This window comes from Anolis sagrei, chromosome 3 (genome assembly GCF_037176765.1).
Source record: "Anolis sagrei isolate rAnoSag1 chromosome 3, rAnoSag1.mat, whole genome shotgun sequence".
Taxonomy (NCBI): domain Eukaryota; kingdom Metazoa; phylum Chordata; class Lepidosauria; order Squamata; family Dactyloidae; genus Anolis; species Anolis sagrei.
In genome coordinates, this window is record NC_090023.1 from 206,312,884 (window position 1) to 206,329,976 (window position 17,093).

Consider the following 17,093-nt stretch of genomic DNA (forward strand, 5'->3'; position numbering starts at 1 on the left):
ATCTTTTACTATCAAAAAGTTAATTCAAATGTTCAATTAAAATCTGTCATATAACTTCAAACCATTAGACCTGGTCCTATCCCCCAGAGTTGCAGAGAACAGTCAAGTCCCCTCCTTTATGTGACATCTGTGAAGTATTTAAAGAGTGCACTTGTGTGACCTCTCAGCCTTCCCTTCAAAAAACTGAACATGCATAAAGGGAAAGGACTAATCCCCTTGAACAGCAGCCTTCCTTGAGATCCTTTCCACCCCCACAACTGTTTTTTGTGTGTATTAAAGATGGAAATCCAGTCGTAGCCCTTTCGTATGAGTTTTTTCTCATTGTGTAATATTTTATCATCTAGTGAATTAAATATGATTCCTATGCACTGCAATTTAATTTTTGTGTGGAGGAGTTCTCAGTGCAATCTTAGTCATGCCTACTAAGAAGCAATAAGCAGTGGGATTAATGGTCTTTACATCCAAGTGAATGGGGTTAGGCTTGTGGTTAGTTTGCTCTTTTCTCTATTGGGTTGCTAGTCAGTTTGGAACCTGGAGAGATGAAATGCAACAGTGTTAATCCTTAGCACATGTAAGAAATGGGAATTGGCTACCCAAATGTCGCAGTCTGTAGCAGTTGCCCTTCAGCAGCTCTTGAAGTGGAAAATGTATGCTACTCAGAAACACCTTTTGGGTGAGGTCATGGCAAGTGAGCATTACTATGTTTGTGAGCAGCCACAGCAGGGAAGTAACTGCACATACCATAAGTCAATGTAATGAATTCATTTCCTGTGTGTGTGTGTGTGTGTGTGGCTTCAAGTCACCTGTGAGCTTATGGCAACCCTATGAATTTCATAGGGGATTCTTGGACACTGAATACTAAGAGTGGTTTTGCCAGTTCCTTCCTCTGAAATAGAGCCTTCCAAAACTAGCATTCCCATCCAAGTGGTAACAAGAGCTGACCCTGTTCAGCTTCAAAGATCAGATGGGATTTGGTGCCTTTAGTGTATATATACATACATGGAACCCCTGGTGGCGCAGTGGGTTAAACCCCTGTGCCAGCACGACTGAAGACCAAAAGGTCACAGGTGCAAATCCGAGGAGAGCATGGATGAGCTCCCTCTATCAGCTCCAGCTCATGTGGGAACATGAGAGAAGCCTCCCACAAGGATGATAAAACATCAAAACATCTAGGTGTCCCCTGGGCAACGTCCTTGCAGATGGCCAATACTCTCACACCAGAAGCAACTTGCAGTTTCTCAAGTCGCTCCTGATACAACCAAAAAAAAAATATCTTGGTAACTTTGAGGGATAACCATGTGTCTGTTTTTTTACTTAAATATTTCCATTAAATGGGTGAAAGAGAAAAATAAATCATTTGGCATTGCTGTGCCTTGCATTCTCTTGTAGATTTGGGAGCCAGGCAGAAGTGGGTGGGAGGAAATGGCATTTTGTAGCACAAGCCAATGCCATATACTTTCAGAATACATTTTTTTTAAGTACCGAATATTATCTATCTGATTAAAGTATTGTTGAAGGCTTTCATGGCCAGAATCACTGGGTTGTTGTAGGTTTTTTGGGCTGTATGGCCATGTTCTAGAAGCATTTTCTCCTGATGTTTTGCCTGCATCTATGGCAGGCATCCTCAAGAAACAATCAGGAACAGCTAATTACCGCTCAACAAAGAATTTCCCCAGGCAGGAACAAGTTACACCTAAAAACGGTCAGGCCATCAAATGCTAATCAAGGTGGCCAACGGAAAAATTCACACCTAGCTCCAACAGACAAGAGTTCTTTCTCCCACCCTGGACTTTCCACAGATATATAAACCCAATTTTCCTAGTTTCTAACAGACCTCACAACCTCTGAGGATGCCTGCCATAGATGCAGGTGAAACATCAGGAGAGAATGCTTCTAGAACATGGCCATACAGCCCGAAAAACCTAGAACAACCCATCTAACTGATTACTTTGAATACCCAGGAAATTAGCAGTTAGGTTACTTGAAAAATGTAAATAAAACAGTGCTGTCTACTCTGGCATAAATCTTCCAAAACCTGGTAGCTTTGGAAAGTTGTGAATGTATGTCCTTCAAGGCCTAAAATGAAGAAGATATGCAAAAGCAAACCAAACCAAACAAAAAAATAGCTAGTTCGGAATCACTTGCTAATTTATAATGAAAATATATCGCCCCATTTAGATATAATGATAAACCATGGTTTTTAACACTCCTTGCTCTTCTTTTTTGTTCTGGGAGGGATAGTTGAGAATTTTTCACTTTTTAGAAAACAAATCCCTGAGAAACTGGGTTTGGCACTAATTACGTTTAGTTGAACACACCAACTTCAAATTACAGTTTACAAAGCTAGTTTGGTATACTTAACACTGTCAGGGCTGGATACAACACACTAAGGTATAGTTAATTCAGAATGGAAGGGGAAAATCCAATTGCTTACTCAGAAATAATTGAAGAGAGATAGGGGAGCACATGAGCTATTATATATGTTGTTATAAACTAGTTTTATTGTTACTTCCAGCCCAGACCTGTATCTAATGACAAGTGTGTGTGTTTAAAAGGCACATCGTCATGAAATGAGGCACTAGAACTATTCTTGGCAATTGAATGAGTCACAGAAGCTGAAATGCCACCCTTAGGGACTTTGATCCTACTGCTTATCAGGGATCGTACTCTGGGATCATAAGGAAAATAGACAGATTCTCTCCATGCATTTTTCCTGTGTGTGTCATCTGTTCAGAAGATCTGTTCAAATAATAGATTGGCATGAATATAGAATTCAAGGAACCTTGGATGACTGATATTTTTTGTCACACCTGGTATTTTTAGAAAATGTAACCTTGAAAATATTTCTGGAAAATAAGATTTAACAGTGACTGTACATTCTCAGTTTCCCAAGATGTACTAGCCATCTGTTTTTCCATTAGTCTTATGCCTGATGCTTAGGAATTGCCCGCCTGCAAAACAATTGCATTTTGGAGATACAAAAGATCCATATGTTGTTGATTTCATGCTAACCACTGGTGGCTTCTGGTCGCTTCTGGAGTGAGAGAATCAGCCGTCTATGAAGACGTTGCCCAGGGGACACCTGGATGTCTTGCAATCCTGCGAGGAGGCTTCTCTCATGTAATACAACTGTCTGGTTGCTCCTGACTCGATAAATATAACTGGTGGCTTGTGGCTTTTATGTCACCAAAGCAGTGAATTTGCTTCAGGTTTACATTTGAACTATAAAGGAACTATTTAATTTTCAAAGCTCATTTTGGTGGACCAGATTTAGCATCTTAGGGCTCTTCCACACCACCCTTTATTCCAGGATCTGATCCCAGATTATCTGCTTTAAACTGGAATAAATGAGGCCCCATTGCCATTTATGGGATAAACAAATAATCTGGGATCCAATCCTGGGATAAAGGGGCAGTGTTGCAGGGCCCTTGGATAACATCTTTAGCATTTGGATCAAAACCCAGGTGGATTCTCCGGCCTGATTCATATGGAATTTTTTTTATTGTGTCAGAAGCGACTTGAGAAATTGCAAGTCGCTTCTGGTGTGAGAGAACTGGAGGTCTGCAGAGACATTGTCCAGGGGATGTCTTCATGTGTTACCATCCTGTAGGTGGCTTCTCTCAGATCCCTGCATGGGAAGCTGGAGCTGACAGATGAGAGCTCACCCCATCTCATGGATTCGAACCGCCAACCTTCAGTTCATCATTTCATCCGGCACAAGGTTTTAACCCATTGCATCACCACGGCTCTACCACTCATTGTATGTTGCCAATATTGCTGCATTAACTCTTCAGCAGTATTAGCCACAATGAAGAATTAGTGGTGCTTTATAGAATAATAGTTAAGGAGAAGTTGGAGATTTATTCCAAGAATGAAAGGTGCACACGTTTGAATCCAGGCAGGAATAAATAAGGCTTGCAAATTTGCAAACTGCAATTGAAACTTTGTTTCCCAAATTATCGTATTTTAGATATACACAAAGTTTCTCTGTTTTATAATTCACAGATCACACAGCTATCAGGTGAGAAGAGTGAGTCCTTTGTATATTTAATTATTAAAATAATTATATCCTACCCTTTCCCAACAGTATTACAACCTTCACAATTTAAAACAGGCTACTTAGATGGCTGGCTATTCCAAGTCAAAACTCAGTCATATGGTCTCTGGAACACAAAACCTGGCTGAAAAGCCAAGGAGTACTTTGGGGTAGCAATACAAGGCCATTGCTAGTGGCAACTGTACAAGGGTGTGAACCTCATTGGATGATACAACCAAATGGCGAATTTCTGTCGAAGAGAGTGTTTTTGCAGAAATTCATTCTTTCTTATAAAAATAATATCACTGTGGTTAGAAATAACCACAAAAACATTTTTCCCAGTTTCAACTTACATTTACTGTTATTAGTATATCTATAAGACTAAAGATTTGCGCTGATTTACTGTTTGACCTTTCTAATATGCATGTGCTCCAGTCAAAGATGTCACTACCACCCTATTCCAATGATGCATTGAATCATGTAGTTTCATCTGTGTGCCCTACAAGCACGCCCTGTTGTTTTCATTGCTCATTTAAAAAAATAGTTGCTGATTTTATAAACTTTTCTGACATTTTAGTGACAATATTGTAGCATAATCCCATCCATGGGGGTGGGGGTTGGGGGTTGGGGCCACACCATGAGTTACCATACTGGATGACACTAAACTAGTGGTGTCACTGGCCGGTGTTGGTCCTGGCTTACCTTCCTCATTCAGAAGTACCCCAATTCAGACTCTTAACTCCATATTGTAAGAATGGAGCCCATTGTTCTGCAAGAACTGAAGTGATGTTATTCCAATAACTAGTTTACAGACAGCAACGACGGATGAAAATGTCATTTGCCTATATGCTAACCATAACAAATATGCTTGCAGTGTTAATATCTTTCCATGAGAGGTAAGGATAGTCCCCTCCTTGCTCTCCTTTCACTGGTCAACAAATATTTTTTAATGTAAGATGGATTGATATATCCAAATGTGCAAGCTTTTAAAGTGCAATTGCATGATGTATCTAAAGTAAAATAGTATCGGTTTCATCGTTTTTCCTTTTAGTGAAATTTCAAGCTTAAATTCTCTTGGATCCATTTATTAGTCTTTTTGTGACAGCCCATGGAATTTGTTGAATTGTCCTCCAACACCACATTTTGAACAAGTGGATTCATACCTTAAGGCTTTCTTTGCCAAGCTCTCAGAACTATATATAGCAATAAGAAATGCTAAGGTGCTGAATATTCCAGGTGTTGTTTTGCTCTTTGGCTGGTTGGACTCTGTTACTTCTCCCATAAAGAATGTTCATTGACTTATTCTGATTCAAATCAAAGAGAGTTTACCAGAAGGACATTTGGAAATAGAATAATACCATATATAATTTGTGTTGCTTTTTAGTTTTCTTTAAGTATTGAGACATATATATTTGTTTGCAGCTTGTAGAGATCAGGACCAGTCTATCTACCGTTAGTGTCGAAGTGCTGCTTCAAACTGCAGATTTTGGGTGTCAAGGAAAGGCTCTATAGTCGCTGTATTTTTATTTACATGGATAGGGAATGTGGGGTCTTCTGTCTCCTGTGTCAAAATTACTTGATTGGCTTGGATATTTAGCACTTATGAGGATGGGATACATTTTCCATTCTACCTCTAGCAGCAAAATGCCTTTGGCCAGTCCTGACTGAGGCAGAAACTAATTGCGTCATCTTAAGCAGGTCATAATTACCACACATTGTCTCTTTTCCAATTATTTCTGCATAATCACTTACATAAACAAGTGTGTGAGCCAGAACCAGATTATTACAAATATGGCCAGCAGTCACATTCATGGTTGGAGCAGGGAGGACTTCTTACATTCAAGTCAACTTTAGTGAGAACTCTTGCGGGCTCTATCTTTTGCCTTCCCTTCTGTCCATTTCCGTAAGTGTATGTGTCCTGAAAAGGAAATATTGTTTTGGCTAAGGAAGAATATATTTGTAGAAATAGCTACCAGTTCTTCATTTTTAAACATGGTAGTAATGAGGAGGAGGAGGAGGAGGAAGAGGAGGAGAAATAAAATGATGACAGATGTAAGGCTTTAAAAACACAATTGCCACACAAGTGATAAATCACCTTCTTGTTGCTTACACAAAAGCCTTGCTTTTTAGGAGGGTCTATATTCTTTGTAATATAAACTGTACTATATTATTTATTTATTTGCGGCATTTATATGCTGCCCTTCTCACCCTGAAGGGGACTCATAATAACTAGTGTACATTATGAACTGTACACTACTGTAGTAGAAGCACATCTCCAAGAGGGTTTGTCAAAAATGTTAGAATTCAGAAGAAAGCTAGAAGCGACTAAGTTAAAAATAGTATGAGGATTATCCAGAAAGTAAGGTTACAAGATTTTTTTTAAATACAAAGAATGAATATATTTTAGTAAAACTTACATGGATTATAACATAGATATTACAATATTTTTCCACATAATCATCATTCAGTTCGATATATTTTGTCATCTGTGTGATGGGTTTTTTGATGCCTGTGTCATAGAAGTCTCCCGCTACCTTTTTCAGTCAGTTCATCATTTGTATTTTCACCTCATTGTTGTGTTCCTTCAATTTAGTGAACAGATGGTAGTCACTGGGTGCGAGATCAGGGCTTTGAGAGTGGTAGCTTAAAACATCCCAACCAAATGAACTCTTGTGTTGCATGAGCAGTGTGCAGATGCACATTGTCATGAAGGAGACAGAATCCTGCCGCCAGCATCCTACAATGTTTGTTTTGGATGGCTCTGCAATGTTTCTTTGTGGTCTCACAATATCTTGCAGCGTTGATTGTTTTACCTCTTTCCAAAAAATCTACCAACAGAACCCCTTTTCTGTCCCAAAACACTGATGCCATGATTTTTCTCGCAATGAATCACAAAAAGCGTATTACAGGACAAACTTCACACTTGGCGGGAAATGGAATGAGGACACTCATCTCTAACCTTCACCACAATGCCAGTCGATGAGCTACTGAAGACTAGCACTGCTCATTTGCTTCTGCTGGCTTCCCACTATATGGCAGTGATATCAACTTCCCCCACAAAAATTCCCCACAAGAGCTATGTGATTTGTAATCTTACTTTCCAGATAACCCTAGTAATATTGCAGCAGAAATAAAAATCCTCAGTTGTGTGGCTGTTGTTGGTAAAATGCTGATGTCCCATTTAGGTTCTGATGATATTCCAGAATCGCCCACACTGTCACTCTTCTGGTTGTAGGAGTTGTGATCAAAGTAACACAATGCATTTCTGTAGCTGTGTTTGTGTTAGAACTGGAGAAAGATGAAGATTTGTACGTGCTTCTGAATACATTTTGGAGCTCCTGCTTAAAAACATGTTCGGATTCAGTCATATGGACCACTTTTTGAAACTATTTTGGTTCACAATGTACTTTGTGAGAAGTCAAGAAGTTTAATTGCACTTGGTTTTTAACACAGAAAACTGTATCTCTCTGAATTCATGCGGAGTTGCCTCTGTCTCAGTCTGGCAGATATAAATAGATAGAGATAGAGATAATACATAAAAGTACCAGAAAATCTCTCTTGTTCACTTTGTTCCCAAAAACAGTTCCCAATGTGTCTCTTCTTTCTGCTCTGGTGTCTGTCACTTGGGGAGTCCTGGCTTGCCAGCAGTGTTGTGCCTTGTCAGAGAAGACAGCAAGGTGGTGTCAATGACTGGATTAGAGACAGTGACATTTTTGCCTTGGTGATTTAGCCGGCTGCTTTCGCTTCTGGCGTGGGTGTCTCTCTGCCTTCCACACACACACACACACACTACTGCAGAGGGCCAGAGTCCATTCGCTGGGAATGAGCTGCCATTAGGAAGAGTGAAATAGAGAAGGAGAGAGCAAAGTGGTGGTTAGCATTAAAAAAGAGAACGACTGCACGGCACCAAGACTTCAGATTACGTCACTTCTGGTGGGAAAATAATACAAAATCCTCTGGAAGAGGCTGCCTTCTGGGCATTTGTTTTGTTCGTCTGTGCCAAACTACTGCTGGGAAAAAGAGAAGGAAAGTGTGCATGTGCATGTTGTAAAACACTTCAATTAATCTCTGCCACCTCAGTTTCCAAGACGATTTCTGGCCATGGTGAAAGAGAAAGGTAATGTAAGCATATACGTCTTCTAAGTTAGGATTGAAATGGCTTGGCAATTAGTCTTCCAGTTGTTCTTGTTTTCACCGTATTTGTTGGTTTCTCTAGCTTTCTTCTTTTTTGCTTACTTTAAAAAAATCCTGTGATTTTTTTAATGAGTCATATGACATAAAAGTACATTGTGGACTGTTTCTCAAATGAAAAAGCTCACGTTCTCTTTGTTCCTTCAAAATACATGCAGGTTGCTTTTAGAAAGATTTTATTATGGCTGGTTTCAACAACTTTTTTATTTAGAAGTCTTTTTATAGACATCTTGACATTGTGATTTGAAATTTAATAAAGCCACAGTTCCAAAGTCCCAGGTTTTAGAAGTGTCTCATTTTGGAATTGCTCCAGAAAATCAATGGCAAACCTTAACTGCCTCAAGGCACTCCGCCTACTGCAGTTAATTTCAAGTTTGTTCTAAAGACACGCTCCTCTGACGGAAATAATCATGACTATTTGAGTCACTTGCCCATAAGCTTTTGTATGCAAATTGTACTGATTTGTACTGATTTGCACAAGATGTGTGCAGAGCAATTGCTCATTTTAGGAAGGATGCCTCTTAAATCAATTTCCTAAAATAATATGCAAAGTGTTTGTGTTTGCCCTATGGTTTGATGATCTTTGTCCCTCTCCCCCCCCCCCCCCCCACTTAGAAAAGCATGACATCCTAAGATTCAACTTGATTGTGATGCAAGATGTGAAGGTTCTACTGCAAAAAAAAATATTCCTACGTTTTCTTATCTTCAGTGAGATAAGATGTCTCATTGGTTAACCTTCACAAGATCTTTTAATAATCTAGACCAGGCATGGGCAAACTTCAGCCCTTTAGGTGTTTTGGACTCCAACTCCCACAGTTCCTAACAACCTCAGGCACCTTCCTTTTCCTCCTCAGCCGCTGAAGTGAATACATGAAGAAGTATAGACTTACCACAAAAGAGACAGAACTTCAATTCCAGATTATACTAAAGTTATCAAATATTAGAAGAATAGAAGAATTAAGTAAATGAGGGGGGAGAGGAAAGGGCCCGAGGCTGTTAGGAATTGTGGGAGTTGGAGTCCAAAACACCTGGACAGCCGAAGTTTGCCCATGCCTGGTCTAGGCCTTTTTAAAAAATCTGGAGAAATCATACAGCTCAGAGAAAGAAAACTTTTGGAAATTATTCATTCTTGTATGAGAGATTGATATAAGTAAACATTTACATTTTTGTTTCTGATACTTTCTTTTGAAGATGCCAATTAATAGACCATATTCCATCTATTCAATATATATTCAATTTTCTCTTGGGAAACAAAAATGTTGGGTAACCTTCATAATGCCCATCTGGCTATTGCATAGCAGCTATGGTAAATAAACATATTGGCTATATTTCCCATCATATATGACAATATCAATTTTTAAGTAGAGATGTACACTTTTGCATTTTTAAGTAAATGCTAATAGCAGCTTTTAGTTAGAAGAGTTACATGAATTCCAGCTTGAACATCAGCCTACAATTGCCAATGTTTTTTCTTTGACAAGACTCCTATGCATTTATTAGATTTGTGGCAGGGAGATTGTAAATTGGTTTCTCCAATGTATCTTGGGAAGAAAAAAGCAGAATGTAATATAATAATAATAATAATAATAATAATAATAATAATAATAATTTATCCTTGTTGGTAAAGACTGAATTCCTTGTTGCCAGGCCTAATCTTGAAGGTGCAGGAGTCTTGTCATTGTAAAAAATAAAACAACAAACTATCAATCATAACTTGGCTTGATCTGTGAATGTATAAAAAAAATTGTATTGACTAGTTTTTCAGCTTGGAACTAGGACTATACTTGTATATGGTTGACCTTCACCATCCCCCCCCCCCCCCCCCCCCGGATGATTAAAGAAACTGAGCTTCACTAGTATCAGAGAGCAGGGTGTGGTAGTCTAAACATTTCATTTTCACGGCCAAGATGGAGTGATGTCTTCAGTCCTTAATATCATGTAGTGAACAGAAGCTGTTTCTATTTCCAGTAGACTGAAAATGTTTTAGTCACAGGCTGCACCCACTGAGATAGTACACATACCAAGGCTGCAATTCTGTGTACACTACATTGGAAGTGAGCTCCACTGAGGGAAGTTGATGAGGTTTAATGCCAAGTAAACATGGATAGGATTGTGCTGACAGAAAGGCAGCTCCCCAGAGTGCCAACTCATTGCTCATCGTTTACTTCTGGCTTTCCTTTCCAAGCCATATATCCATTCATGTTCCGGCTCTTGCAGAAATAGTCCTACAGAAAGCAGATTAATTGGGCAGCCATATGTAAGCTAGAAAACATAGTCCAGTGGCATATAAATAAAGATTATTGTTATTATTATTTAATGATATTTTATTTTCACATTTGCAGACTGTTATTTTTAAGTGAAAGAATCAATTTAATAGATGTTCAGATACCCTTAAGAGAGACACTAGTCAAATACATGTTTCTTATGCCATAGTTTCATACCTTCATATGCACACCTAGATATTCCACTTTATTTAGCAGGTTGGATCAGCGCTTTCTCCGTTTTTTTAATAGCTCTCCAAACATTCCAAATAACAAGAAAACAACAGCAAAAACATTTGCTTATTGGGATTGTTTTTGAATCTGTAGATGCAGAATCCATGGATATGGAGGGCTGACTACACAGATCTGTAAGACAACCTAAGGGGCTAAACCAGCACTTAACTTCAAAAAACTGATAAACTAAGAAGAAATGTTTTTGATAATCTTCTGCAGTTTTTGAAAGTAGTTTGATAGGCAAATTGGATAGTTTTGAAAACACAGCAGGGCCCTGAGAAGAAGTGGTGATAGTGGTGTTTTTTCTTCCTATGCAAGGTTGTTTCTAACTGTATCCGTGCATCTGGGAAGATCTGCTTGCTGTCCGCCACTTGAAGTGCTGATCTTAGCAAACAGATAATCCAACCACGCTTGGTTCATCAGCAGTTTCTCACCATGATTAGCCTGCTTACAATGCAGACCTAAAAGAGAATGCAGAGTGCACATTGTTTCCTGTGAAGATTGAAATCCCAGCTATTTCTCTCTCCGCCTAATGAGAAACAGCTGTAGCCTGATCCTTGGGAAAAGTGAAGGGACTTCCTCTACTGAAAGGTCCTGGGTCCCTTTCAGACTGGATAATTGTAGCACTGCAATTGCACTTTAATTACTATGGAAGCATCCTCTGGAATCCGGGGATTCGCAGTTTAGGGAATGGTATTTAGCTCAGTTATCTTGGTTAAGCGAACGAACCCAGAGGGTGCTCACCAATTCTTCCTCTTCATCCTGGAAAGAAGTGACAAGCGGAATGCCACAGGTTTCTGTCTTAGGCCTGGTCCTGTTCAACATCTTTATTAATGGCTTAGATGAAGGGTTAGAAGCCATGATCATCAAGTTTGCAGATGACACCAAATTGGGAGGGAGAGCCAATGCTCCAGAAGACAGGAGCAGAATTCAAAATGATCTGAACAGACTACAGAGATGGGCCAAAACTAACAAAATGAAGTTCACAGTGACAAATGCAAGATACTCTACTTAGGCAGAAAAAATGAAATGCAAAAGATACAGAATAGGAAATGCCTGGCTCGAGAGCAGTACGAGTGAAAGAGATCTTAGAGTCCTTGTGGACAACAAGTTAAACATGAGCCAACAATGTCATTCTGTGGCAAAAAAGCCAATGGGATTTTGGCCTGCAGCAATAGGAGTATAGTGTCTAGATCCAGGGAAGTCATGCTACCCCTCTATTCTGCCTTGGTTAGACCACATCTGGAATACTGTGTAAATTCTGGGCACCACATCTGGAATACTGTGTAAATTCTGGGCAGGGAGATGTTGACAAGCTGGAATGTGTCCAGAGGAGGGTGACTAAAATGAACAAGGGTCTGGAGAACAAGCCCTATGAGGAGCAGCTGAGAGAGCAGTGCCTGCAGAAGAGAAGGCTGAGAGGAGACATGATGGCCATATATAAATATGTTAGGGGAAGTCATAGGGAGGGGAAGCAAGCTTGTTTACTGTTGCCCTGGAGACTAGGACGTGGAACAATGGCTTCAAACTACAGGAAAGGAGATTCCACCTGAACATTAGAAAGAACTTCCTGAATGTGAGAGCTGTTCAGCAGTGGAACCCTCTGCCCTGGAGTGTGGTGGAGGCTCCTTCTTTGGAGGCTGAATGGCCATCTGTCAGGGGAGCTTTGAATGTAGTTTTCCTGTTTCTTGAAAGGGGGTTGGACAGGATGGCCTACGAGGTCTCTTCCAAATCTATGATTTTTCTATTTTTCACATCAGGGTGCAATGTGTCTTAAGCTAGCTCTTAACTTTTGTGGGGAAGAAGCTTCTATTTAGTGCAGTGGTGGAAATGTGTTCAGTTCTGATTTATTACATAAGAAATTGTTTTCAACCTAGCACTAGGGTTGTATTTGGAATACTCAGAAGACCTGAAACAGAGGAATCAGAATTTGTGTTATAAGTTTACTGGAAAATATTTCTTGAAGATGAGCCTTGAGGATAGTTATTTTTCATCTTCCAAACCATTACCAGCAAAAGAGCATGTGGGATTGCTTTGATTAAAAGCATTTCTTGCACTTAAAACTCCTCCATTGGAGATTACATTTCTAACTCCGCTTTCTCGTTGACTAATATTTTTTCTACTAGTCAAAGTGTAATATTGTCAAAGTGTATTGACAAAGTGTATATTGTCAAGTTCTTGGCTGACCAAAGAAAATCAAGTATCACCTATGTTACACTGTAACAATGACATGTAACTATTATTTGGTTTGTGGATGACTTCTTATGTTGAGAATCAAGAAATAATGTTGAGCATGTTGTCTGCTACACTATCTGTTACATTGTATAATGACCCTAGAAATAATCTTCTGAGAGCCCTTTTGGAAGAAAGGGCAGCATGGAAACAGTCAGCAGTTATCTGTGACTTGTTAGCAGATTATTCCAAAAATATAACATTAAAGGTTTCCACATTCGCAGTCACAGCCCAAAAATCTGGGTTAATTTTACTAAATTTTAGTACTAATTTTACTAAATAAGTAAAATCCACAGTGGAGATTAGAAATGGAAATTGAGATAGTTTGGGATGATACAAATCAGACATTTGTTATTGCTTTTGTTATCATGCCACTGCTACTATAATTTTAAAGAGCCACTATATGGAATAAGTTTTAATATTTATATTGGAAAGTGCTTATTGTACTTTTAAATGTTGTACATTATTTGATGCCATGGCCTATGGTGGCACAGTGGGTTAAAGCTCTGAGCTTCTGAACTAGCTGATCGAAAGGTTAAAGGTTCAAATCCTGGGAGCGACGTGAACACCCACTGTTAGCCCCAGCTTCTGCTACCCTAGAAGTTCGAAAACGTGCAAATGTGTGTAGATCAATAGGTACCACTCTGGTGGGAAGGTAACTGCGCTCCATGCAGTCATGCCAGCCACATGACCTTGGAGGTGTCTACGGACAACGACAGCTCTTTGGCTTAGGAATGGAGATGAGCACCAATCCCCCAGAGTCGGACATGCCTGGACTTAATGTCGGGGAAAACTTTTACCTACCTAAGGCTGGTACAATAAACCATTCATTCATTCATTCATTCAAATTCAATATGAATGCTAGTTCTAGGTTAATGCAGGATAGTGTCCTCTGTTCTCCCAAGAAGTCTGTGCTCAAGGTTTTAAAATCTTTTTTATATATATATCAAAATATGCAATCATCTAGGACACAGTTCAGAAAGAGCTGGTCACACATAGTTGCTACTGAAATACATGGAAGTTGAGTGTGGGTGACTTTAATTGAATCAAAGCCAGAGGGATCAGTTGCATTAGCTCACTAGCCTGGCATCTGTTTTCAAGGAAGAATTTTTACATGGTTTCTGACACTGATTAACATACATAAATTGCAGGTAGTCTGAAGTCAAGCTGTACATGATATGGCAGACACTTGATCAAGTGTGATAATTTTTCTAATTTAATATTAGGGTAAGAATACTGATAGGAATCACATGGCTTGCCTTTTGAGCTTTGGATCACACATTCCAGCAGCCCAAGCCAATATAGCCTGTGGTAAAGAATGCTGGGAGATGGAGTCCAACAGGAAATTGAAGGTGACATGATTTCAATGGTGCTAGCACTGTGGAGTCAAACATTTGCTACTGAGCCCTGTGTCTCCCTACCCCCCCCCCCCATTTGAATTCTAATAAATAATAATCAATTCTAATCAATTCTAACCCATTTGAATTCTAATCAATAGCTATTAATTAGAAGCATATAGTTGGAAGAGACCTTGTGGGCCATCCAGTCCAACTCCCTGCCCAGAAGCAGGAAAATCGCATTCAAAGCACCCCCAACAGATGGCCATCCAGCATCCAAGGAAGGAGCCTCTGCTACACTCCAGGGCAGAGAGTTTCCTGGACAGCTCTCACAGTTAGTAAGTCCTTCCTCATGTTGAGGTGGAATCTCCTTTCCTGTAGTTTGAAGCCATTGTTCGGCATCATAGTCTCCAGGGCAGCAGAAAACAACCTTGCTCCCTCCTCCCAATTACTTCCCCTCTCATACTTATCTCTTCTCATCCTTCTTTTCTGCAGGCTAAACATGCACAGGTTTTTAAGCCGCTCCTCATAAGGCTTGTTCTCCAGACCCTTGATCGTTTTAGTTGCCCTTCCCTGGACACATTCCAGCTTGTCAACATCTCTCTTCAATTGTGCCGAGAAATGGACATAGTATTCCAGGTGTGTTCTGATCAAGGCAGAATAGAATTGTGCAAACAAGATGCATAAAATATAGATACTTGTCTTTCTCCAACATGGCTTGGTAAGGCTTTTAAGTCATGGAAATTGTGAAGGAAGTATTTTAAAACCCTTCAACAGTACTGTGCCCTCAATCTATTTTTGACACCCCCCTCTGCTTCTATCGCTAAAAATAAAGCCAGAAGATCTACTGTGCCATCATGTGTAGCCTGGCCCTTTGAATAACTCTGTAACATAGCAGTATGTGCTATACTTTGCCATCACTGAGAAACAGATAAGGCATTTCTCTTATCAGGTAATGCAATAAGGAATGACTATATTTTAGGATATACGTGTGGGTCACTCACAATGCATGAGCCATTCACAGTGTGAGTTTCTATTCCTGGCCTATGGTGACTCTTCTGCTGAAATCTGTTTATATCAGCGCATAGGCTAAGAGCCTGCCTTGTTAGATAACATTTTTTTTTGTATCAGGAGCGACTTGAGAAATTGCCTCTAGTGTGAGAGAATTGGTCGTCTGCAAGGACGTTGCCCAGGGGACACCCAGATGTTTTGATGTTTTACCATCTTTGTGAGATGCTTCTCTCATGTCCCTACATAGGGAGCTGGAGCTGACAGATGGAGCTCATCCATGCTATCCCCGAATTAGAACCTCTGACCTATTGATCTTCAGTCCTGCCGGCACAAGAGTTGAACCCACTATACCACTGGGGGCTCCAGATAACATACGCCTCTTTTGTGCTGCTGATCTACCTGATCTTAGTGGAGTTTGGTTTTTCAAAATCTGCATATTACCAGTAAACAATACTTGTGCCAGCAGGACTGAAGAACGACAGGTCGCAGGTTCAAAACTGGAGGGAGTGTGGGTGAGCTCCCTCTGTCAGCTCCAGCTCCTCATGTAGGGACATGAGAGCAGCCTCGTACAAGGATGGTAAAACATCAAAACATCCGGTCATCCCTGGGCAGCGTCCTTGCAGATGGCCAATCCTCTTACACCAGAAGCGACTTGCAGTTTCTCAAGTCGCTCCTGATATGACAAAAAAACAAACAAACAAAAAAACCCCCAATAAATAGAAAATAACAGCAAATGAATGGCAGGTATCCCCCCTCCTAACAAATCAATAAAAAATGTTTCTTCCTGGGATATTTGTAATACAATTTTTCTATAATATGTATCATTCAGGTTACTATTTCTAACTGTTTCTTTTGCCCTCTTCCGTTTCTCTGGGAATGTGTTTCAGAGGACAAACTGGTGCCAATGAAATAACTAAGATGAAACTCTAACTTTATAGAATAGAGATGTATTATACAGATAAACAAGTAGAGTGAGAGTTTCTCAATTACTGTAGTATCGGAAAAACCATGAGTGGCAAAAGTAGATCGATAGAAACCAGGTACTTTGTATTCTGTAGCTATGCCCAAACTATGTTCATTTAGGAAATGGAGTGTTGCAAAGGATATCATACAAGAAAACATTATAGCATTATGATTCCATTTTAACTGTCTTGGCTGCATATTAGAGATTCTTGAGGTTTATAATTAAGGGAGGAGAAACAGCATTGCATAGTAGCTTGAATGTTGAACTGAGACTCTGAAGGGTTCCGTTACCTGTTCAGCCATATCATAGAATAATAGACTCATAGAATCATAGAGTTGGAAGAGACCTCATGGGACATCCAGTCCAACCCTTTGAGGCAGCTTATTCTACTGCTGAACAGCTCTCATAGTTAGGACGTTCTTCCTAATGTTCAAGTGGGATCTCCTTTCCTGTAGTTTGAAGCCATTGTTCCATTGTGTCCTAGTCTCCAGGGCAGCACAAAACAAGCCTGCTCCCTCTTCCTTATGACTTCTGCTCACATATTTATACATGGGCATCATGTCTCCTCTCAGCCTTCTCTTCTTCATGCCCAACTCTTTAAGCTGCTCCACATAGGGTTTGGACACATTCCATCTTTTCCAGAGAAACCCACTGGGTGATCTTGTGTGAGTCATACATTTTCAGCTCCCAAAAAGACTGCGATAAGGCCTCCTTGGGATGGCCACAGATTAGAAACAATTTAAAGGACACAACAACAACAACAGCAACTCGAGTTATAAATTCTCCTCCCTAAACTGCAAATGCAGGACACAGTGTGACCAACGTTA

General features: G+C 39.9%; 1 protein-coding gene across 26 annotated transcripts in view; it reads left to right on the forward strand.

Moving 5' to 3' along the window:
* The window catches only part of ABLIM1 (actin binding LIM protein 1), a 271,609-nt gene that overhangs the window by 100,101 nt on the left and 154,415 nt on the right, over positions 1-17,093 (forward strand). Inside the window, exon 1 of one of the 26 annotated variants that reach the window (XM_060768479.2) lies at positions 7,877-8,153. The exons of the other annotated variants lie outside the window; for them this stretch is intronic. Within the exon in view, the coding sequence (XP_060624462.1) occupies positions 8,138-8,153 (16 nt within the window). The 5' untranslated portion in view covers positions 7,877-8,137. Of the gene's footprint in view, positions 1-7,876; positions 8,154-17,093 lie in introns of those variants that run through there. 26 annotated transcript variants of the gene reach the window in all.